Source organism: Zasmidium cellare (assembly GCF_010093935.1).
Source record: "Zasmidium cellare ATCC 36951 unplaced genomic scaffold M409scaffold_38, whole genome shotgun sequence".
Lineage (NCBI taxonomy): Eukaryota > Fungi > Ascomycota > Dothideomycetes > Mycosphaerellales > Mycosphaerellaceae > Zasmidium > Zasmidium cellare.
The window spans coordinates 197,171-217,754 of record NW_022986982.1 but is presented as its reverse complement, the minus strand read 5'-3'; the positions used below and the strand labels follow the sequence as shown (position 1 = coordinate 217,754).

The 20,584-nt window shown below is 53.3% G+C and overlaps 10 protein-coding genes across 10 annotated transcripts; 5 read left to right on the top strand and 5 right to left on the bottom strand.

Moving 5' to 3' along the window:
- Nucleotides 1–577: 577 nt before the first annotated feature.
- Nucleotides 578–1,344, top strand: M409DRAFT_27670 (uncharacterized protein; the record flags this gene model as incomplete). The annotated part of the gene is made up of 2 exons (XM_033808670.1): nucleotides 578–879; nucleotides 933–1,344. 2 exons carry the CDS (start codon nucleotides 578–580, stop codon nucleotides 1,342–1,344), a joined length of 714 nt encoding a protein of 237 aa, XP_033662832.1.
- Nucleotides 1,345–1,944: 600 nt separating this feature from the next.
- M409DRAFT_69454 (uncharacterized protein) lies at nucleotides 1,945–3,078 on the top strand (the record flags this gene model as incomplete). Its single annotated transcript, XM_033818302.1, has 1 exon — nucleotides 1,945–3,078. One exon carries the CDS (start codon nucleotides 1,945–1,947, stop codon nucleotides 3,076–3,078), a length of 1,134 nt encoding a protein of 377 aa, XP_033662831.1.
- A 689-nt stretch (nucleotides 3,079–3,767) lies between these two features.
- On the top strand, nucleotides 3,768–4,274 carry M409DRAFT_27668 (uncharacterized protein; the record flags this gene model as incomplete). Its single annotated transcript, XM_033808669.1, has 1 exon — nucleotides 3,768–4,274. The coding sequence occupies one exon, from the start codon at nucleotides 3,768–3,770 to the stop codon at nucleotides 4,272–4,274; it is 507 nt and encodes a 168-aa protein (XP_033662830.1).
- Nucleotides 4,275–5,166: 892 nt separating this feature from the next.
- Nucleotides 5,167–6,454, top strand: M409DRAFT_58711 (uncharacterized protein; the record flags this gene model as incomplete). The annotated part of the gene is made up of 3 exons (XM_033813984.1): nucleotides 5,167–5,263; nucleotides 5,373–5,957; nucleotides 6,027–6,454. 3 exons carry the CDS (start codon nucleotides 5,167–5,169, stop codon nucleotides 6,452–6,454), a joined length of 1,110 nt encoding a protein of 369 aa, XP_033662829.1.
- Nucleotides 6,455–6,973: 519 nt separating this feature from the next.
- M409DRAFT_58710 (uncharacterized protein) lies at nucleotides 6,974–7,953 on the bottom strand (the record flags this gene model as incomplete). Its single annotated transcript, XM_033813983.1, has 4 exons — nucleotides 6,974–7,245; nucleotides 7,512–7,570; nucleotides 7,683–7,843; nucleotides 7,903–7,953. 4 exons carry the CDS (start codon nucleotides 7,951–7,953, stop codon nucleotides 6,974–6,976), a joined length of 543 nt encoding a protein of 180 aa, XP_033662828.1.
- Nucleotides 7,954–8,431: 478 nt separating this feature from the next.
- M409DRAFT_27664 (uncharacterized protein) lies at nucleotides 8,432–10,033 on the bottom strand (the record flags this gene model as incomplete). Its single annotated transcript, XM_033808668.1, has 4 exons — nucleotides 8,432–8,613; nucleotides 8,675–9,067; nucleotides 9,116–9,131; nucleotides 9,182–10,033. 4 exons carry the CDS (start codon nucleotides 10,031–10,033, stop codon nucleotides 8,432–8,434), a joined length of 1,443 nt encoding a protein of 480 aa, XP_033662827.1.
- Nucleotides 10,034–10,674: 641 nt separating this feature from the next.
- On the top strand, nucleotides 10,675–11,593 carry M409DRAFT_27663 (uncharacterized protein; the record flags this gene model as incomplete). Its single annotated transcript, XM_033808667.1, has 2 exons — nucleotides 10,675–10,761; nucleotides 11,189–11,593. 2 exons carry the CDS (start codon nucleotides 10,675–10,677, stop codon nucleotides 11,591–11,593), a joined length of 492 nt encoding a protein of 163 aa, XP_033662826.1.
- A 561-nt stretch (nucleotides 11,594–12,154) lies between these two features.
- On the bottom strand, nucleotides 12,155–13,303 carry M409DRAFT_58708 (uncharacterized protein; the record flags this gene model as incomplete). Its single annotated transcript, XM_033813982.1, has 3 exons — nucleotides 12,155–12,663; nucleotides 12,722–13,049; nucleotides 13,115–13,303. The coding sequence occupies 3 exons, from the start codon at nucleotides 13,301–13,303 to the stop codon at nucleotides 12,155–12,157; spliced, it is 1,026 nt and encodes a 341-aa protein (XP_033662825.1).
- A 700-nt stretch (nucleotides 13,304–14,003) lies between these two features.
- On the bottom strand, nucleotides 14,004–14,954 carry M409DRAFT_27661 (uncharacterized protein; the record flags this gene model as incomplete). The annotated part of the gene is made up of 3 exons (XM_033808666.1): nucleotides 14,004–14,443; nucleotides 14,498–14,840; nucleotides 14,907–14,954. 3 exons carry the CDS (start codon nucleotides 14,952–14,954, stop codon nucleotides 14,004–14,006), a joined length of 831 nt encoding a protein of 276 aa, XP_033662824.1.
- A 304-nt stretch (nucleotides 14,955–15,258) lies between these two features.
- Nucleotides 15,259–20,451, bottom strand: M409DRAFT_69453 (uncharacterized protein; the record flags this gene model as incomplete). The annotated part of the gene is made up of 1 exon (XM_033818301.1): nucleotides 15,259–20,451. The coding sequence occupies one exon, from the start codon at nucleotides 20,449–20,451 to the stop codon at nucleotides 15,259–15,261; it is 5,193 nt and encodes a 1,730-aa protein (XP_033662823.1).
- Nucleotides 20,452–20,584: the final 133 nt, after the last annotated feature.

The following is a 20,584-nucleotide window of genomic DNA, read 5'->3' as shown; positions in this document are numbered from 1 at the left end:
ATCCCTTATCCTCTACCACTCATTTAACACCTTTGCTGGCACGCTCCAAGCTGTCGCATGATATGCCAATCTACAATCTCTGAGAGCGGCCAAGCTCTGGGACTTGCTTTGAATTGCTTCGACAGCTCGTGGGTAAATTTGATGGATGTACCCCTCGGAGCGAAATGGATAATGTAACGTTCATCTTGTGCCTCTGACTTATTCTCCTATACACTACGGTTCACAATGAGCCTTTTCTTCATATGCTTCTCTGTTGTTGCTGTATCACATGTAAAGAACACATTGCCGGCTTCATTGGCTGTCAATGGATTGGCACGATAGTGACATGTGGTACGGTCATTCCTGGACATGAGACACGTGAACTCATGTGCTTCAGTGTTCCGTCTACTATTTGCCTCATCTTGCTCTCATTTCACAACCCACTCCCCAACACACACATCCAACCTCTTCGACACTCATCCAAGTCACTCGTTCAACACTCAGCATCTCTCAACTCAATCAACACACTTCTACGCCACGACACGACAACCCACCCTCAATACTATACCAAGCTGCAACAGGCTCCAGTCCCATCAACATGCGTTTCACTGTCCTCAGTCTTGCCGCACTCGCCTGCGGCACAATGGCGCACAGCTCTGAGGGATCTGGCTCCACGACGACCACGACCACGACGATTACCACGGCTGTCACGACCACTACCACCACGGTCACGCTGCCATGCTCCTCATCCTCGATCGTCAATGCATCCTCGATCATCAATGCGACTACCCCCGCGCAGCCTCCAACTTCTTCCACATCGAGTCCCATCCCAAGCACCTCTTCCGTCCAAAGCACCGGCCTGACAACGGCAGATGCCAGCGTGCAATGCACCGCCATCATGTGAGTCTTTATACTTCAAGAGGTAGCAAGCAAGATGACTGACCAATGTCCAGCTCTCCACCTCCGGCCAGCATCACCGAGACCGCCATGGTCCCTGGCACCCCTGGCATCAACAGCACTCGCACCATGGTAGTTGATGGTTCTTACTGCACTTGCGGTCCACGAATTGCTGGCATGAACATCACTACCATCGGCAACACGGCATACACCGTGTGCGCTGATCTCACTAAGCAGACTGTCGGCAGCTCTGTGGTCGATGCCACGGCCCCAGTCGCATCAAGCACAAGCCAACTTTCCGCAGCTGCCTCTCTGACTGGTACCCCGGGTACCTCGGCTGTGAACGGGACTGTTGTTTCTCCAACTTCGCCTACCGTTTCCAGTTACACTGGCGCTGCAATGAAGGCTGGGTGCACCGCTCAAGCACTTGCTCTGGGTGCCATTGGCGCAGCATTTGCGGTGCTGTAAGAGGAAAGACGAATGGCGATGGAAGCCGCAGATGGACAAGCGAGAAACCCACTCGACCACTTGACAGCACGGCTCTTCCGACTTCACCCCCTTAATCGACTTGCGACGACTATGAGATGTAAGGTACTAGGCCTTCTTGGATTTGGGGATGACTACTAAAGCATGATTGATTACTCCCACAAGCGATCGGCTTTTCTTTGAGTTCGGCAGTCCTTGGCTGTAGCGATCCTAAAATAATGCTATTCTGAATTTTGTCCAAATTCCTCACGAACACGTCTAACAGCAGCACGTGACGGAGTTACGGCCACCCGCCGAAAGCGTGAACTCTATTTTGACGACTCCGCACATGTCTCGGTTATAGGTCCGCTCTGTCCCGCCCACCACCACTCCCTGCGACAGCATTATTGACAGCTACACAAGGCTGACAGGTGCAGAGATGCCTAGCCTTCGTCCTCTACCATATTGCTGATGACCCGGGTTCTGGTGCTATTCTCAGCACACGAATAGGACAAGAGGAAAGACGGAACTCTATGCACTCCGGACTGAATACGAGGATCGAGAACGCCAGCAAATGAAGCTTTCCAAAAGCAAAGACCCGGCATGTCGCTCCCGAAAAAGACATGTCGCTGGGCGGCACTATCTCTGAGCAGCATTGCTACAGTCTTCCTTCCGGACTTACTCCGCCAAGAGGATGCCGAGTACAATCACGAGCTTTGGTGCGTTAGCACAACGGGCTCGGACGAACGAGCTCGAAAGCTCTTAGAAGGCTTGAAGATCCCTCGACATGATGTTGTGAAGATTTACAGCTCGTGGGAGGTGATGCTGAAGGAAGCCGAGTTCGATGTCGTGTACATCTCGACGCCTTCAGCATTGCACTATGGTCATACGATTGCCGCCCTGGAGGCGAAGCGAAGTGTCCTTGTGGAGAAGCCTGCTGCTATGAACAAGAAGCAATACGAGCGATGTATCCAGCTGGCGAAGCAAAACGATGTCGTCCTCATGGAAGCTCTATGGACGAGATACCTGCCTGCAACAAAGTACTTCCTCGAAGAGCTGCTCCCAAAGCTTGGCCCAGTCCGCCGGGTCTACTCTGAGTGGTCTTTCCCCATAGTTTCCAACGAGATGCCGGAATCATCTCGCTTCCTCGACAAGTCTGTTGGCGCTGGAAGCCTCGTGGACATGGGATGCTATGCACTTACATGGGTGGATCTCGCTTTCAATGGGCTGAATTATGACTCGGAGACGAAAGTGGCGTACTCTCACTATTTGCCAGTACCAGATCGGCCAGGTGACATCGACGATATAACCACCACAATACTGACCAACAAGAACGCCACAGCTCTTGTCACGACCAGTATGACGGGACCCGGCTCAAGCAAATGTGCTTTCTACATGCGCTTCGGAGCAACGAAATCCGGCAAAGCTGTCCGCATCGAAGGCTCGCGAGCATCAGTCGCCATCCCTTTCCCTTCAATTCGACCGGAAGAACTGCACGTGCAGTGGTATGGCAACGACGTTGTCAACGAAGACGGCACAGAACGAGACGAGGTCATCAAGATGGAGGTCAAAGGCTGGGGTTTGTGGTATCAAGGCGATGTGATTGCAAAAGCTGTTCGCGAAGGCGAAAAGGGAATTGTCATCGGCGAGGCGGAGTCTTTGAGGGTCCTGGACTGGTTGGATCAAGCAAGGAGTTTGGCCGGGATTAAGTATGATGAGAGCATTGAGCGTGTATAACGAAGGACAGCAAATAACGGAGTTATGAGCATTACACGATGGGACGATTGAAAAGCAACAGATGATTGTGGACTGACACAGCGTTGAGACCGGGAACTTGATCACATCGCGAGGCCAGGGATCGCAAGAATGTAACGCTCCACGTATTCCCTGTTGAACAGCGTAGCCACTGTAGCCAGGCTCCTCTGTACACAAGCTCCGCAGCACTGGTAGCTCCGGAGCGGAAACCCACCGAACCATCTTTCAGGCGACCAAACTACGGCCTCCCACTTACTAAGCTCCTTGATACAGAAGCTCTGCTAGTATGGTCGATCATAGCGGGTACACATCCAACTTCTAACTCTTTGTCGCTAACACAGGGCGTAGCCAACACAACTCAGTCCCTACTGATCTGGCACTTCGTACTGTTGACAGCAGACTTGGTCTTTTCCTGGCTGATTAGCAGCCTATCAGGCCGTGGAGTCAAGACACAGAGTGTTCAGACGCTAGGAAGCTCTTGCTAGCGCTGTGGCAGCTTCTTGATAAATACCCAGGACCCATTTCGTGCCTGAGATATCAATCAACAACAAGCCACCTCCGAATGACTTCACGCACAGTCCCTTACTCGTGAACCCAAGCCAGTCAAGAAGACATCCAAATATTCGCCTCCGGCCACAACTTCTCCGACCATCACAATGTCATCCACCACAATGTCAACCACCCACCTCACCCCCCACGAATCCATCTGCGACGCCACAATCCGCATGGTGCAAGCCATCGACGACAACGACGCCGCCCTCCTCACCAGCGCCTTCACAGAAACCGCAACCTACGACCTCCGGCCCTTCTCCTTCCTCGGCCTCACCTTCGGCCTCCTCACCGGCCGCTCCACCATCGTCCCCACCCTCCTCGCCGCCGTAGGCAAAATGGACACCACCCACACCCTCTCCAACTTCCGCACCAAGATCTCCTCGGATGGCAAGAGAGCGCATCTGACGTGCTATACGTACGCGCAGCATTTCCGGCCCGGCGAGGGACGGCCTTATCAGAAGGGGAATGGGTTTTTGATGGGGAATCGGTATGAGGGGGATTTGGTGCTGGATGAGGGGGAGGGGGTTTGGAGGTTTGAGAGGTTTGTGCTGTGGTGTGTTTGGAGTCAGGGGGATTTTGGGGTTTTTGAGGATGCGGCGAGGGAGAATGAGGAGGGGAGGGAGTGATGTGATGTGGTGGGGTCAGGTGAGGTGAGGTGAGGTTAAGATTGGGTCGTGGAGCAGGGATCTGGGATGTTTGGGGAGGGAAGGAAGGAAGGAGCTGCATCGAGGACTTCGTGTGTGGTTGTGTCGTTATGTCGTATTTTACTTCTTCTTCATTTTTCGGTCCTCTCGTGGAAAGATACCTACACTTTCTCGCATACCGAGACTCTGCTCTTATCTTGCCGATGTATAGTGTACTCAACTGGCCAAAGCCTCCGTCTTCACACGAGAGACCACATACGCAGAATGCAGACTCGCCGTCAAAGCACGACCTCAAGCCAAGGACTCGGAATCTTCTGGGACGCCTTGATCGCTGCCAGACGTTTGTAACCTCTGCTCTTTCGCTATCTGCAATCCTGCCGCCGAGATTGAATGGCCTTCTCGGCGAACTCGGTGTTTAGGATGGATGAGAGGTTCTCGGAGTAGGTTATTGGATACGAGAAGGCCTTCCTATCCATCAGGTCAATCGAGTTGCTGATGGAAGATCATATAGAGAGCAAAGACTGTTGGAACTCGAAAACACCGTCCAAAATCCCACGCGAGAAGAACCACAAAAGCCCCAGAAGCACGACTCCCATGCTCCCACATGGCTTGATGGCCTCGAAACCCTGAAACTCGCTTCTCGCCACCCGGCTAACTCTCGAGTTTCGACCGGACAGCGAGACGGACACAAACTTTGAGCCGCGTGGTCGCAGAGGCACCCTAAAGAGGCAACCGCGAAGACGAGTCGACGGGAATAATTTCTCGACTCCTGCAGAAGCACTCCCTCTCAGCCTCTGACTGTATCCCAACGAGTTGGTTGTTCAGCTGTCGAGGCACATAGCCGGTGGTTGGAGGCTCTGCTGTGTCGGTTGACATGCGGCTGTCGACTCTCGTAATCTCAACACCTGCGAGGCGGCTATTGTTGGACGGGGACTCTTCTGTCGGTGTGCGGTCGATCACCAATCGTCTCAGTGTGTGTCCTCGCAGACGGGATTATCGTCATGGAATGTGCTGTTAGCCTCCAGGCAAACACATATCGATATCGTTCACATCATCATCAGAAGACTGAACACGCCACAGACACATGCGCTCGTTCTCGCACCCGCCACAAGAACGACGACGTGAAGTCGCAAAATGCCAGAAACATCTCTGCCTGCGCGGCATCCGTGGCATCCATCGTACATGCAAAGCAGATCAGAAATCCCTCCCGAGAGGCGGCTACGACGGCCACACAACCGGCCCATCTCGAAGATTCCTTCAGCCTCAACACGCCTCACCCGTCATCTTCACACGCCTCCGAGTTTCGGATAACTCATCACTCACACGTCTATTTCGACATTCGCCACAAGGCATCCTTCGTACTGACCAATCGAAAGCCGGTGCCTGAGAGCCAAAACGCTTCTGCCGAGGTCGACGAAAGGCACTACGGCAACTCAATGTCTGCTGTAGCCATTGAGAGACGGCGATGGAACGGCACGCCACGTTGGGACCCGAGAACGAAAATGTGCTGCCTTAGAGTGATTCCAGGCAGGCCCTATACTGCCCTATCCGATCGGAGGGAATTCGTTTGCCTACGCCGACTTTTTTCGTGTCGAGAATCTTCCCAACCGTCAGAGTGCTATGTGTTGGGCCGGCTATTATGTGTGCTGCCGAGGAAGGTGAGTGGTATGCCTGACTGTCGAAAAGGATATATAGATCTCTCTTGTTTCCTGTTGTCTACTCTCTCATCATCAGCATCAACACAACAGTCTTCAAAGCAAAAGCATCAAAGCTACCAACAACACACTCTCGAGCATCACTACCAAGCTCCTCAATCGACCACCAAATCAACCAAAACCACCAAACCAAACCAAACCAAACCAAACCAACCAACCAACCAACCAACAACAAAAATGCTTCCACTCGTCGCCAACGTCTCCACCGTCGAGGACCTCCCCTTCGCCAAGTCCAGCGACAAGCTCCGCGCCTTCCTGGCCGGCACCTTCTCACCAAAGGGCCACGGCTCCCAAACCCCAGTCTCCGGCGCTCAAACCCCATCGACCCCACGAGCACGCTCTCCAGTCCGCAAGACTGAGGCGGCCAAGCTCGCAGCAGAGGAGGCCAAGCCTCGCTCCACTAGCAGGATGAGCAAGGCGATGGAGAAGGGCTACTTTGCCTTCTAAGCGGAGCATGAAGGGGTTTTTCTTTTGTGATCATGATGCGATATGGAAAGCGGGATGGAGTTATGAAATGGTTCTTTTGAGATGCGAGGATACCCAGTGCATTGTTGTGAGGGAGTTTTGAGTGGCATGGCATGGCATGGAAGTTTCTTTTGTCTGATAGTGTGATGGATTGGTCGAACGTGGCCACTGAATGAAAATGTTCAACTCAACAACTTTCAAGCTCCCGTTTCCATTTCAAGCAATCGCTTTAATGCAACCTTGTAAAGCAATAAAAGCGTGATAATTCGTCTTGTGCGGCGAGGAGTAAAATGTGTGCCATCTCCCCTCGCCCCTTCGGTATGCATCTCCACCCACTGTTTCATTGAGCCTCGTCCCGCCCTCTTCGCTGGCTCAATCTTCCTCCACCTCCTCACCAGATCCTCACCTTTGTAATCACTATCGCCTCCACCTTCGTACAGGTAAGTCTCGAAGCCAAGATCAGGGTGACAGCCCCTCCATCCGCAGGTCTCCCTGTCGTCTTCAATCAAATTCGTGATCGAACTCCACTTCCGCCGCCTGCACGTATGCCCCAAAGTCGGTAGCGACAACACCAGGATCGTGCACATCCAGATCGAGACCCCAGAAACTGCCCTCTTTAGCCGCCAACGTCGCTTCGTAGGTGATCCGGTTGAGCCCAGACCACTGAATGATATATCTGGCTTCGTTTTCTAGCATAGTTTCGTCGAAGAAGGCGTGGCGCTGGATCTCGACGGGAGTAGGCTGGAAGGGTTCGCGGACGTTGAAAAAAGGTGCTGTAAGGTAGATGTAGTTGGTGACTAGGACGAGGATACTTTCGTCCGGCTAGGGGATTCGGTTTCTCTTAAGGATGGCTTTTAGGAGAAGATTGTAGCGCAAATTTCCTCCGCGGATGTCCATGTCGTGGCCGGTCAGTCGGAAGTTGGATGGGCAATCGACGCTCTGAGGGTTGTCTATTAGAGGAGTGAAGGCATGGACGATGCGATCGCAATCCTCTGTTACTCGTTAGTATCACCTCACATGCACAAGCACTACTTCTTACCAAGAACGGGGCTCTCATCATCGAGCGCTTCCTTAAAATTAACCTGGAACTTCCTCATCCTGCGAATGAAGTGGACCGTTCTTGATCAAGCGTCGGAGAGGGAAGCTAAGCTCAAGTTCCTATAGCTTGTGGACTCGAAGGACGGTGTAACGGCCAACTTCGAGCTCGTACTCGACGCCGAAAGCACGAGATACGAGGAGCAGATTCGGCCTAGGCCTGGAAGTGGCGGTCGCTAGTACGATCAGGAAGTTCATTTCGGCGTCGTCCTTGGTTTTTGAGCGAGGAAGTACAGTGTTGCACCTCACGTCAATGCCTCCAGCTTCTGCATAGATCTGTGAACAGACACATTAGTAGGAGTTGCTTCCTGTAGATGGGCAATAATTTTGCGTACGTTGTCGCGCAATTCTCGAGGGAGGCAGAAGAATGGAAAGACTTGAGACATTGTGGCCCTTTAACGCGGAGAATTAAGAGACGCTGTCGATGGTCGAGTGATGTGATCGAGGCTCGAGGTATTTCTTGTATCTCGATTTCGTCGAGTCTTCGAGCGATGTCGTATGTGTCTTGGAAGTTCGAAGAAGACGGCTAGATAACGCGGCGGATCCCGTGCAGGCGTTAGCGCTTTTAGCATGTGATTGAACGGGAAGGTGAATATTTAGTGCATTTTCTTGAGTATTCAATATAAGTAGATAGGAACGGAGAAAACAGGCACCAAGAGATCGAGAATGATTTTGATGGACGTGGTGTCTCCATGGCTTTGAAGAGTTAATGCGACCCTGAGACTCACGTGAACAAAGCTCCATATTCTCTACCTTTTGAAACAACAATATCTATCATACAATTGACACCTTTGACGCGAGAATGGCTCTTGAACGAACTAATAATCCTCAAATACCTGGACCAGCCATGAGATTTTCGGATTCCTAGCTGCTCTTCCGTGAAGACGCTGCCATATGCATTGGCCCGCGGTACTGGACAAGGTATTCCGGGTTTTGATAATTGATCGTGACCGGGGCCCAATCGAAGTTCCATATTAGCTTGCACATTATATGTCTCAGCTCCATCCACGCAATATTCCGTCCAATACACGTGCGTGGACCGACGCCTAAGTGTTGCAATCATTAGTACCGCTGACAAATGTCTCTTGCTCTGATATGTTTCCATACCGAATGGCTGACTGGCTTCTAAGTCATCTCCCATGTCGCTCAACCATCGCTCTGGCTTGAATGTATCCGGATCATGGAAAGCCTTAGGGTGACGGAAGATGTTGTACCTCATGGCGCCAAGCTCTGTACCAGCAGGGACAACGTAGCCTGCTACTGGAATGCTGTGATCCGTACGTCGCCACATTGGGCCTGGGAGGACTGGAGAGATTCGCATTGTCTCGTTGAGCACTGCGTCCAGATATGGTAGTTTGGTTGCGGCAGTCGTGCTAGAAACGCTCTCTGACGAATCGAAGGTCGCTCGTATTTCCGAGACTAATCGTTGGTAGACGGGAGGGTGTTGCCCAATTAAGTACATGGTCATGGTGAGCGCAGTTGCGACTTTATCGCCACCGCCTAGAATTCGTTAGAACACAGTTAGAGAAAGCGAAGTGAGCCACAGACCTGTCACTAGAGTGGTCTAACATTTATTCGTTAGCGTGCAATGAGGACAGAAGCATTAGTGCTTACCGCCTCTCCTAGCATTTCTGTCTTTCCGAGCTGTATATAGCCTTCCTGGCCCTTATACTTCTCATTGCCTGCCTCGATTATGCTAATAATGTCCTTACGCCCGGATTTATCAAGTTCCTGCGCATCTCTTTTCTTGCGTTCGGCGAGATGATAGCCAGCGAAGTCAGGGACTTTTCGCATTGGCTTTGGTACAGTCCATTGAAGGCCAGGCTGATTGTTCGCCCACGAAAGGGTCCGGAATACTTCTGGAATACATTGCGCAATAACTGAAAGGCGAAGCACGTTTGGCAGGACATGCAGAAATGGATGATTCTGTAGTTGATCCAGCATGCCGAAGTTCGCCCCAAAGGATAGGGCGCCTATAATGTCGGTCGTGGCGCAATCAAAGTAGTCTGCAAGGTTCACAGTTCCACCTTCCGTCTCCCGTATTTTCGAAATCAGCTTGTCCACGATGGGTGCGACAATATGCGGCTCTTGTGCTGTTAAGGCGGTGTTGCTAAATCCAGGGGCCATGACACGACGCTTTCGTCTATGCTCACCAGGATCCCGAATGTTGCTCACGTTGACCGCCGAAAACCCAATCACACGTAGGGCGAAGTCCCCCCGATAAACATCGCTACGTCCCGGGATGTCCTTCAATGAGCGGGGGTCGTTAAAGACAAGCTGATTTGGGGCCACTCGCAGAACATCGGTGTTGTACTTCTTGAATAGCCTTTCGCACTGCTGAGGGAAGTAGCCTGTCCAGATATAATACAGAAAGTAGAATGAACTACATTTCGCAAGTATTGGTTCTGGGAACTTTGCAAGCTTATGGAAAAAGAGCCGATAGATGCATTTCACCACGACCGGCATTAAGACCTGGGCATATGAGGTTAGCCAGAGATCAGAGAGGACGAGCGTCTTGGGATTGCGTGCACCAGCGATACGATTACAGCAGGAGATGTGAGGCTGGCCAATCCATTTTGCAGAAGGCCGGAGTTGAGATAAGTTTGAACCATCATTTTCGTAGATTCAGTCTCGTGGGAGACCTCGCAGGAGACGCAAGGTCAATGCAATGTAGCATACATCGGCCTGTCTGAAATTATACATCCTGGAGCGGCGCGGTCCGATGCTATCTTGTGTGATAGTTTTTTTTCGCGACAACCCGAGTGTGCTTGCGCGGCTGCACTTATCATAAGCCGCTTTTGATCAATAAGCCCTATTTGATAGAAAACACGCTATGACCTACGAGCGACAACATTGGCCACAAGGAACGTCCCTTATGACACAGCCAGGAGGGTGCTATTTATGCATTCATCTGACAATCGCGAACTCACCAGCTCTGGGTCTAGCTGCTGCAGGTGTTTCGGATCGCGAATGCTCGGTCACGGTCACTGTACGATCGTTACCTGGAGCCACTTCCTCATTTCCAAATGCTCAATTGGACAAATTCTCTGCTTGCCTACGTAGACTCGAGTGCCCTCATCGTAAGAATCGTAGCTGCTTCCACGACCATGGTCTGTCTCCTCTGGACTATGCTCCTCAAAGTATACCTCTGTATCCTCTACGAACCGGTCGAAGTCGACGTCGGCAATATGCCCGTAAACGACTAGCTCTAACCCCTAGAACTGGCCGTCATCCGCCGACTAAGTTGCTCGATAGGTGATGTGGTTAAGTTCATAATTCTTAATTAGATACTTAATATTCTCGTAAGTCGACTCTTCGTAGAAGAGCGCGTTTCGCTCGAGCTTAGTCGCGGTAGGCTGGAAAAGTTGACGCACGCTAAACAAGGGCGACTTAAAATAGACGTGATTCGTAATTAGGACTGTGATGCTTTTATCCGACTAGAGCGACCCGTCTCTATTGAGAATTGCGTAGACGGTTTTCGGCAGGGCTGGAGTTGTAACGTCGGCGGTATGTATGTTGTCGAGTATATAAAAGAGGAACATGTAGGCGGTTCTGTTCAAGCTGAGCATGGAGGGTAGAAAAGCGCGGACAACGTTCTCATGCTAATCTACTGCCTGTCAGTTCCAAGTTTGGAGTCTTTCAAGTCTGTTAATGCGCACCAGTAGCCTCGTCTGGCTCACTGGGAATGACCCAGAGTCTGAGCTCGAGCTTTCGAATGGAGCGGAAGCTGTAATGGTCTGGAGAGACTTCTTCGTCTTGGCCTTCAAGGAGGAACGACTCACCATCCTCCCTGAGAGTACGAATCTGAAGTGTCGAATGACGGCGGACTTCCATCTCATATTCGTGCTTGAAGTCGCGGGAAACGAGAAGCATGTGCTAGATTGGCTTGCAGTTGACGACCACTTCTGCGATCATAGGGATCGGCCCAAGGCTCCCATCCGACCAGCTTTCGTGGCTCGGTCTGTCAAACGGCATCTTGAAATTGTGATGCCCGTCTCTCCCTCCGACTTCTGCATAGATCTGTAGAAAGCACATTAGTAGAAGCCTCATTTCTCTTGGATGCATTAGTGCACTGACACGGTCGCGGAGCTCGCGTAGGAGGCAGGTAAACGGGAACGGTTTCGCCATTCTACCTTGTGCTGTTGAAGGTGCAGACGTGTTTGTGTCGAGCGCAGTGGATCAAGAAATCGTGAAGGAGCCGCGGAGCTTCCTTAGCGGGCCGGCTGCTCCCATGCAGGGGTCAGCAAATTCGCATGTGATTAGGAAGGCACGAGGGGCTTTCAATTTCATCGTGGAGTTGTGCTCGCAAATTGTGCCTTTTGGTGTCACCTATCGTTGCGCTTTCGAGGGCGTTTCGTATGGGCGTGCGTATGTGTATGGGAATCAAGTTCTCTTGCTACGTTTCAGGAGAGAAGTTCGAGTGAACTCAGCTCAAGTCAATTGACAACATCTTCGGTATCCTGCCTAATACTTTGATCACATTCTCCATTCCAGCCTACCAATGCTCGCGTCCATCTCTTGGTACCCTTCCCACACCTTATCCGCTAACTCATACTTCCTTGCATTTGTCCCCTTTTTCAACCCCCGTCACGACGCTCTACCAGCACCCCTGTCACGACGCTCTTCCAGCACCCCCTCAACCCCTCTCATCACGCCTTCATGATTGAATCCAGCACAAGGTGCGATCAAATAATCAAGCCCGACAAACCCGCCACATTCGTCCCTCACAGCCACAGCCTCGTAAGCCATGACGTTGCAGTCAGAAGCTTGTATCACACCTCTGACACGGGGCCATCCGATCTGGTTCGCCCAGCGGAACAACAGGGGATATTTTGAGATAACATCGCGCAACGGTCGCATAGACTGGGGGAGCGAGAGCTTGTGGCCCTCGAAGTAGTGACAGCTGGTGAGACGGATGTCCTTGATTTGGTTTTTTGGTTTTATTAGGCGCTCGTCGAAGGCGGACGCATCCAGCACGGTTTCTGGCATGACTTGCTCTGAGCCGTCCGTAGGCAGTCTGTCGAGCAGGGCGTATGTCACCATCTGGAGATTGTCCGTGTATGGTAGTAGCAGGTCGAGCACGGCATCGTATCGCTCTGGAGAGTATTGGCATTTTGGGGCTTGTTAACGCGTCTCGCAAAGATGCCCACTTACCAACAGTGGGCGAGTCCGTGGGTTTCCACATCTGAATCAGCAAGGCACAACACCATCGCAAGCAGCGATCGGCCTTGCCGTCCTCATACAAAGCCAGCGTCTGTACCTCGCTCTCCAGCGGTCCTATAGCCACAAGACCCATCTCGCGCCGCACCTCCATCTCGTACTCGTGTTTGAAGTCACGAGACACGAGAAGAGGGGCCAGGGTCGGCGCGCCGACGACTTTGACGGCCATGGTCGGGTTTTCATCCTCAGCGGTGGAATCTCTGTCCTTTGGCGCAGGAATGAGGTTGAACTCGATAGTGTCTCCCCCGACCTCCTTGTATATCTGAAGGCAAAATGTGAGGTTAGTGACGCATCCCGGCAGTGCTGTCTGGCAAAATGAACTCTTACTTCGTCGCGCAATTCCCGCGACAGGCGGAAGAATGGGAAGGCTTTCGCCATGGTGTCTTTCAGACGTCGAAGGTGTCTTGAAAGTGTTGGACGCGAAGAGGTGTCGTGTCGTGCGCTGTTGAAGGCAAGGAGGTGCAGCAAAACGGCGCTAGCCGGTCGCCCTGCGCAGGGATGCGCGCTTCCATACATGTATGCAGCAGGGTGGATATCTACGGCGTCCTTTCTGAGAGAGTTTTAATATAGAGACCCGATTAGAGTCTACGTCTGGGAGCATGTTCTGGGGAAATGATCAGCGCGGAAGCCCAGTGTCTTTCGTTCACATTACCGCTTCGTGCTCATCTTCCATCACCTCTCAAGTGTCTTGCACTTCGTCATACCACCCTATCCGGTGCTCTCTTCCACATCCAGATTCTGCTTCCTCGATCATTGCACTAAAGGCTAGAACCCGTACTCGGAGCTGTCGAAAAGCCCCAAGACATCGCCCTCTGGAATGGAAGCCGTCATGGCGTGATCAGCGACAGCGTTTGGTGCTCGCCGTTTGATCCTGTCGTGGGAAGTTGTGCGTAGCTCGAACTGGAGTCAAGATGTTCGAAGTTCTCGGAAGGCAGGAAGGCACAGCGCTTCGCTAGCTCGGCCGCTTCCGCGCCGGGGTCGTCGCTTTCACTTTCACATGTGATAGCCCAGGGGGAGTGTGCTGTGACGGAAAATATCATAGCATCGTACCTAAACCACCGTCTTGGTCCTGATCTCTCCCGTGCGGAAATGTCCTTATCCACAATTCTCGAATGGCATGCCCACTCCACCTCCCTCTCACATTGCCTCCCCTGCCATCACCAAAACCCCAATCACCCCTCCCTCGCCGCCTTCTCAAAACGCGTCTGCTGCACCCTCATGGGTACTCGCCAATCATACACCTTCGCACCCTCCTCAGACACCAAATCCAATCCCCAAACCATTCCACCATCCTCCTCCGCCGGCGCAGCTCGAAAAATAATGTTGTTCGTGGGAAAATTTTGATGCAAGACCTGATGGCCTCGGGATTCTCGAATTCGAGTATTGAGAACTCGCGGATGTCGTCTGCGGTGGGGCGGTAGTTTGGGTTGATGCTGACGAGGGCGGAGGTGAGGTAGACGCGAGTTTTGAGGGGGATCTTGCGCGCCTGGTCGGGGAGAGGGAGGCGCTGGTCTAAGAAGGTTGTGTCGAGGAGTCCGACGGGCTTATCGTCGGGGTCGAAGGCGGTGGCGGGGAGTTGGAAGAGGAGGTCTTGCGTGAAAGATTTCACGTTCGGCAGGAGGGGCAGAAGGAGCTCACGGACGCGGCAGTATGCCTCTGTGGCCGGGTCAGCAATCGTACCAGATACCTTCCATCTCGCAAAGTACATACCAGCGTCGTGGCTTGCCCCTCCCAGATGCCAAATCCTCGCCTCCGCCTCCAGAACCCCGCGCAGCAAGCGACGAACCCTGGAATCGTACTCCGTCAGAGACTCCGGCCAGAAGGGGCGCTTCGATACGGATCCCATATTAAGACGCAGGTGCCGCCGCAACTCCGTCTCGTACTCGTACTTGAACGTCCGAGACACGAGTGCAAAGTTCGTGACTGGCATCGGTGAGACTTTGACCATGAATTTGATAGCCACGCTCGTCTTGTCGCCCGACTTTATGTCTGAGGCGCGGGGTGGGACTATGACGCTGACCCAGACGGACTTGATCTCGAGCTCATTGTAGATCTAAGTGTGAAGTCAGTCGTCGGCACATCATTCATTGTAGCGTCATCCTCGAAGATTATCGCGTACCTGATCACGCACCTCTTGCGAAAGGCGGAAGAAGGGAAACGGCTTCATGTTTGCCTTCGTGTAGCTTGAATTGCGGTTTCTGGAGTGTTGTTGTGTTTGGTGGAGTTGTGTTGAAGTCATCTGCAAGTGAAGACCAAGAAAGTAAACTTTCCGCGGGCCATCCCGGATTCGCATGTGATCTTTACCTAGTGAAGCTGCGACCATTCACGACTAGGCAATGAAAAAGGCTGTGTGGCACGCAAGTCCATCGTCAAATCATACTCATAATTCATACCATCCGTTAGAGGAAACATTACTCACATACAATTGCCCCCTCCGCCTCTCCTCTCCAACCCCCCTTCCTTCCCGTCCCTCATTTCCAAATCTTCCACTTACTCCTCTCCCCACCCGCAGTATTACTCCTCTTCAACAACCCCCCACCAAACACCGGCCGTCCCTGATCCATCGACCTCCTCCCACCATCCATCGAGTGCCTCCCACCACCATCTCCAATCCCAAAGAACCTCTCCGCTTTACTACCCCTCCGCACCGGCGCAGGAGGTTTGTTGCCTCGCGGTTCCGCCTCGTCTTCATCGTAGTCCGTGAAGTCTTCGCTGGGCGTCAGGCTGCCTTCGCTGTCGTAGTCTGCGCCGTCGTAGCCTTGGCGGGCTGGAGGAGGGGCTTTGGTGTTGGAGGGTGCTGGGGCGCTGACGCGGCGGTAGCCGGATTGGGGGTAGGGGTTGTTGTTTGCTGAGGGAGGTTGCGTTGCGGTTCGGGGTTGTGGTTGCTGGGTTTGGGAGTGATACTGGTGCTGGGCTTGCCCACCTCCTGGGTATTGGTGCTGTTGCTGCTGTTGATGGATGCCGATGGGCGGCGAGGACAGGTTGTAGCCTTTGCTGTAGGCAGACGACGTGTGCGATGGCCCATTGCCGTTGTAGCCGTTCGATGGGATCTGGCGCGGCGTCGCATTCTTCATGCCCGTGGGAGTGCCATTGACACGCGAACCATAGGGTCCACTCTGTTGACTGACGGCACCACGCCCAGTGCTGGTCAAGCCCATCGCATTCGCAGCCGTGTTACGTTCCGTCGTCGAGTCGAACCTATCAACCGACGGTCGTCCCTCAAAACTCGGCGATCTGCTTCTGCTACCCTCGCTTTCAGTCCACGATCGATCTTCAGCAGGAGCTTCGCGCTTGCGATTCCGCAATAAGCGATCCATCAAGCTTGCTCTGTGACTCTTGAACCGAGCGGTGTTCACGTCGCCAGTGCCCTCGTACCAGAGCGCGGGTACCAACAATCGATACGGCACCGTCTTTCCCACCGGATCGTGCTGATTGACTTCCATGCATAGAGAAATGTCCAAGCCACCTTCAAGGTCGATGTGTCCAGGCTCTCGCCCGTCCAGCCCATTCTCCGCGTTGACCTTGGCTGCGGCCTTTCTCGCCTCCTTGATGGAAAGATTCGTCGGCCGGCGATGGAATGTATTGACTGGTCGCTCACCCATTTCACCTGTTGGAAAGTAGCTATTCGACCCTTGCTCATTGAGACTGTTAGCTCTCTTCATCGGCGGCGGTCCTTGTTCTTGTGCGTTGTATGGCCTGACATGCTCTGGTGCGAGTGACACAGGCGGGTTGCGACTCTTAGACGACCCCGAAAGTCGACGAACTAGATTCACTGGCCCACGAGTCAGGCTCATAGTCCGCTTCATGCTTCCAGGTGGGAATCGTTTGTCTCTTGCAGCGTTCTCATCATCCCTATCGGCGCCAAAAGTCGCCGAGGCTGGTGTGCTGGGCTGTAGCTTCTCTTGAACTGGCGTGCCTGGTGGCGTGGATCCTGGGACATATTCTCTGATGACACAGAAATTGCGCCGCGGCAAGAGATGGCTGTTGTTCCTTCGCGTGCCATCAACATCATGACTGAACATGGGTATCATGTCTTCGTCAGTCTCCGCATCCAAGTGATGCACTTTGTTCCTACGATTTAGCACGTCCGCCATCATCGTCGGCGGAGGGGTGTTAACAATCGCCGATGAGATGACATTGGGCATGTATCGATGATCCTTGTCTTTGGAGACTCCCAACTTCTTCGAGGTGTAGAATTGCCCAATGGCGCCAAGATGGACATCACCTCCAAGGATCGTAATTCGCACGCTCTTCTCAGCCGCCAGCTCCTGAAGTTCTTGGATGAACCAGTTGCGCTCGGCTTTGTGGTGTTTTGCGGTCCAGTGGTCGTCCAGGTCGTCCAGAATCTCCACGCCGCCGTCGAACTTGTTTACAAAGCCACCGAGCATTCCAGTGCGTCCAATAGCCTTGATAGGGTCCATCATCCTAGAAGTCAAGATGTTTTCCAGGAAGTTCAGTCGAGGATATGCAATCGGTACGCCAAGCAGCACAATCAAATGTTTGGTCTCGCCTTCAATGATCTCTCTTCGACAGCGGTCAAAGATCGTATCGTACGTAGACTGAGAAAAGATCTCATCTCGCATACGCTCTGTTCGACAGTCCAGACCCAAGAATTTGACCTTCTCTCCGAGAGACATGAAAATGTTTCTGCTGAGCTCGTTGATGTACGGGCCAGGGCTCTTGCCAAGCAACCAACTGGGCTCGTCGCGTTCGGTCTCAGCTGCCAAACTCTGGTGCTGAAAGAGCATGTAGTACTTGAATGCAACAGCGCCAAGACCAGTGAACACGTTGGTGCTCATAAAGTGATGTGGGTAGCTGCCATAGCCGTCGATGATGTCGTGGTCATCCCAGATGTTTACCATTGGGATTTGGGAGTTGGCCATGCTGAATAAGCCCTGGGAGAACCACATTGCGTAACGATCCAGATAGAACTGTTCGAGCTCTTCTTGCATCTCGGGTGAGAAGTCGGCGCCGTGCTTGTGGTCTGGGTTCTTAGTCTGCAGCCACTCGCGGAAAAGCTCGGTGTCCCTCATAGCAGCATCGTTGTAGACTTGATCGCCGCCACCTATCATGACGTGGAATGGATGGTATTGATGGCGGTTAAGGACGTCGCGCCAAAGTGGATCTGGGCCTGAGAAGGTCTTGGGGTCAACTGACAGCGAGAAGCCATTGCACGAATGGAACATGATGTTCATCGTCTCTCCTCGTGCTGGTACCCAGAATCCAATCGCAGGACCTTTGTTGATACGGTAAGCTACACGGTGCTGTCTCGAGGCGAGCTCGATCTCGAGGTTGAAGCGCCAGAATGTGAAGCCTTGCTCGGTGTGAAGACGAACAGCCTTTACATCGCGATACCGCCCCATCCGCTCTCCATCGCGCTTCTTGATGCGAGATTTGTCTTGGAATGTGATGTGCTGACTGTGACGGCCATCGGGTCCAATCGAAGACTGCGGACCCAGAACTGGCGTTCGAGTTGCTGAGAAGAGGCCGTTATTATTCTCTTGACGACTGAGATCGACATCACCGTCAATATCATGCACAGGCCGCACATACAAAGCTCGACCGGTCCGTGAGAGTTTGACCTGCCCTGCCACAGGGTCTTCAACCTCAGGAGGCAACTCCTGCCCCTCTTGATAGGTACGTGGAGGTGCGACTTCATGCAGATCCATAGGCTGCGCAAAGAGTCGCAACACAGGCGAGGCGGACAAGTCTGATGAATCATCTTCTGTGACAATCATCACACTGCCTCTCCAGACTTGTCGCTCTTGCATCGCGCTCGTACGCCTATCCTGGGTTGGCTGAACTGTCTCCTTACGTATGCCAGTATAGCGAAGCAGTGGCCCACACTTCAAAAACAGTGGAGGCTGAAAGGCCATTGCCTTCTCCTCGTACGGGCCATCGAATTGAGGGAGATTGGGCGGAGCTTGTCTTGAGCCCGTTGAGCTTGCGCGCCGTGGCTTCTCCCACCAAGCGCCGTCTTGTTGGTTGTTGTTTCTTGAAGCAGCTGCTGCAGCTTGTTCCATGTCAAGATCTTCAAGAGTGAGTCTCGCGGCCTTGGCCTTCCGCCAGTCTTCGAGTGGTTTGCTCGTTGGTTGGTATCTGCGGTTCTCCTGCCCATGTCGATGAAACATATCGCTGAAGTGATGATGTTTGTCTTTGTTCGCGGTCTGTGCAGGTGCTACATCGTCAGTAAAGCTCACTTTCTCCCTCGCCTGCTGGCCAGCGGCAGTCTGCGGAGGCACTGCGTATTTTACTGGATTGCTGGGTGCATTTTGGACTTGCTGTCGCGGGACAGGATCAGGTTGCTGGTAGACGTTGGCGGTGTCTCGGTCTCTTCTACTGCCAGCCACGCCGCCCATGCGGTCTGACTGGAGCTGATTGCGCGTCCCATATTCGTCGGACAGAGGTGAGCGCTTCTGCACTTTCTTGCTGTCGTTCCTGCCGACACCAAGGCCATTTCGGTCACTGTCGCGTGAGATTGGGCTCACCGGCGAATCTGCCGCCGAGCTTTGCATCGAAGCCTTTCGTCGCTCATACGCCGCCTTGCCTCGCTCAGCTGCGCCATCGTAGGGAGACATTGGACCTCCCGACGCCGCGGCTGCAGCTCCTGCGAATCCAGCATCTCTTGCACGATGACGGTATTTGGCGCTCTCGTTCCTGCTAAGGTCTGTTGGGCCACGAGCAGCACTTGCGGAACTTCCATTTCGTGAGACCCCGTCTACCCGGCCATCTTTTGCAGCTCCCACCGCGCGTTCACTTTGTTCCAGCTGGTCGCTTACGGGTCGCGGCTGCGTCTGGCGTGGAGAGTACTGATCTTGAGCGCTGTCCTCCCTCAGCGCTTGGCTCGCGTCGTGAAATCGTTGTGCTGGAGACAGTGGCTCAGAAACCTGCCTGGGTCTCTCGTCCTTCCCATCGCGCTGACTGGGCCTTCTCTGTGCGCCGTCGCTGACTACCCTAGCTTTTTCATTTCTCAGTGTGCCTTGTCTGAGCAACTCGCCCTCTCCTCTACCGCTTGCAATGCTTCTCTGACGAGCCTTGTGCTCAGCCAACTCAACTCTTGCGCGCTTTTCTTCCTGGCTCCAGGATTCAAGATTCTGCAGTGGGCTCCTTTCTGGGACCGACCCTCTTCGTAACGTCTCTGACCTGTTGGACGCATTGCTCGTCTGCCTCGCTTTCTGCTGCGGCTGTACTGTCCTCGTTCTGGGAGACATGGGATCCGGGCTCCAGGCTTGTGCGCGTACATTGTCAGGGGCGTAGTCGGGGTCAAGCCTCAGTGGCGGCTGCTGCGACGAGCCCGGCAGCTTGGTGCTGTTGACATGCTGTGTCTGTGCGAGCTGTTCGGACGTAGTCTCTGGATGGGTGTTCAACATATCTCTCACGGGATCGGTGATTTTCTGTGCCACGTCTCTCGCGGCGGCGAGCTTCGCATCTTGGTTTCTTTTGGAGGTCGATCGATCGATGTCGGTCGAGGTTGGGGCGAGGGGCTCGTTGGCGGCGCGATCAGAGTAGGAGCGGCGGGAGGTGTCGTAGGCGTTCTGGGCCGGGGGTTGGTAGTACTGGTACGGACAGGGTTGGATCTGAGCCTGAGGGATGGGGACTTGTTCGTAGAAGCCGCTTTCTGGGTTGCGGTGCCAGAGACCGCTCTGCCGTCGGTCGTTGGACATGGCGGGAAGTAATTAAAGGGTAGCAGTGAGACATTACAACCATGAAAGCATCGCTAAAACGCAACAATTCACGGATATTATTTGGGGAGAAGAGTGGCTGGGGGGAGAAATATCAAGATTCCGACGAGATGGC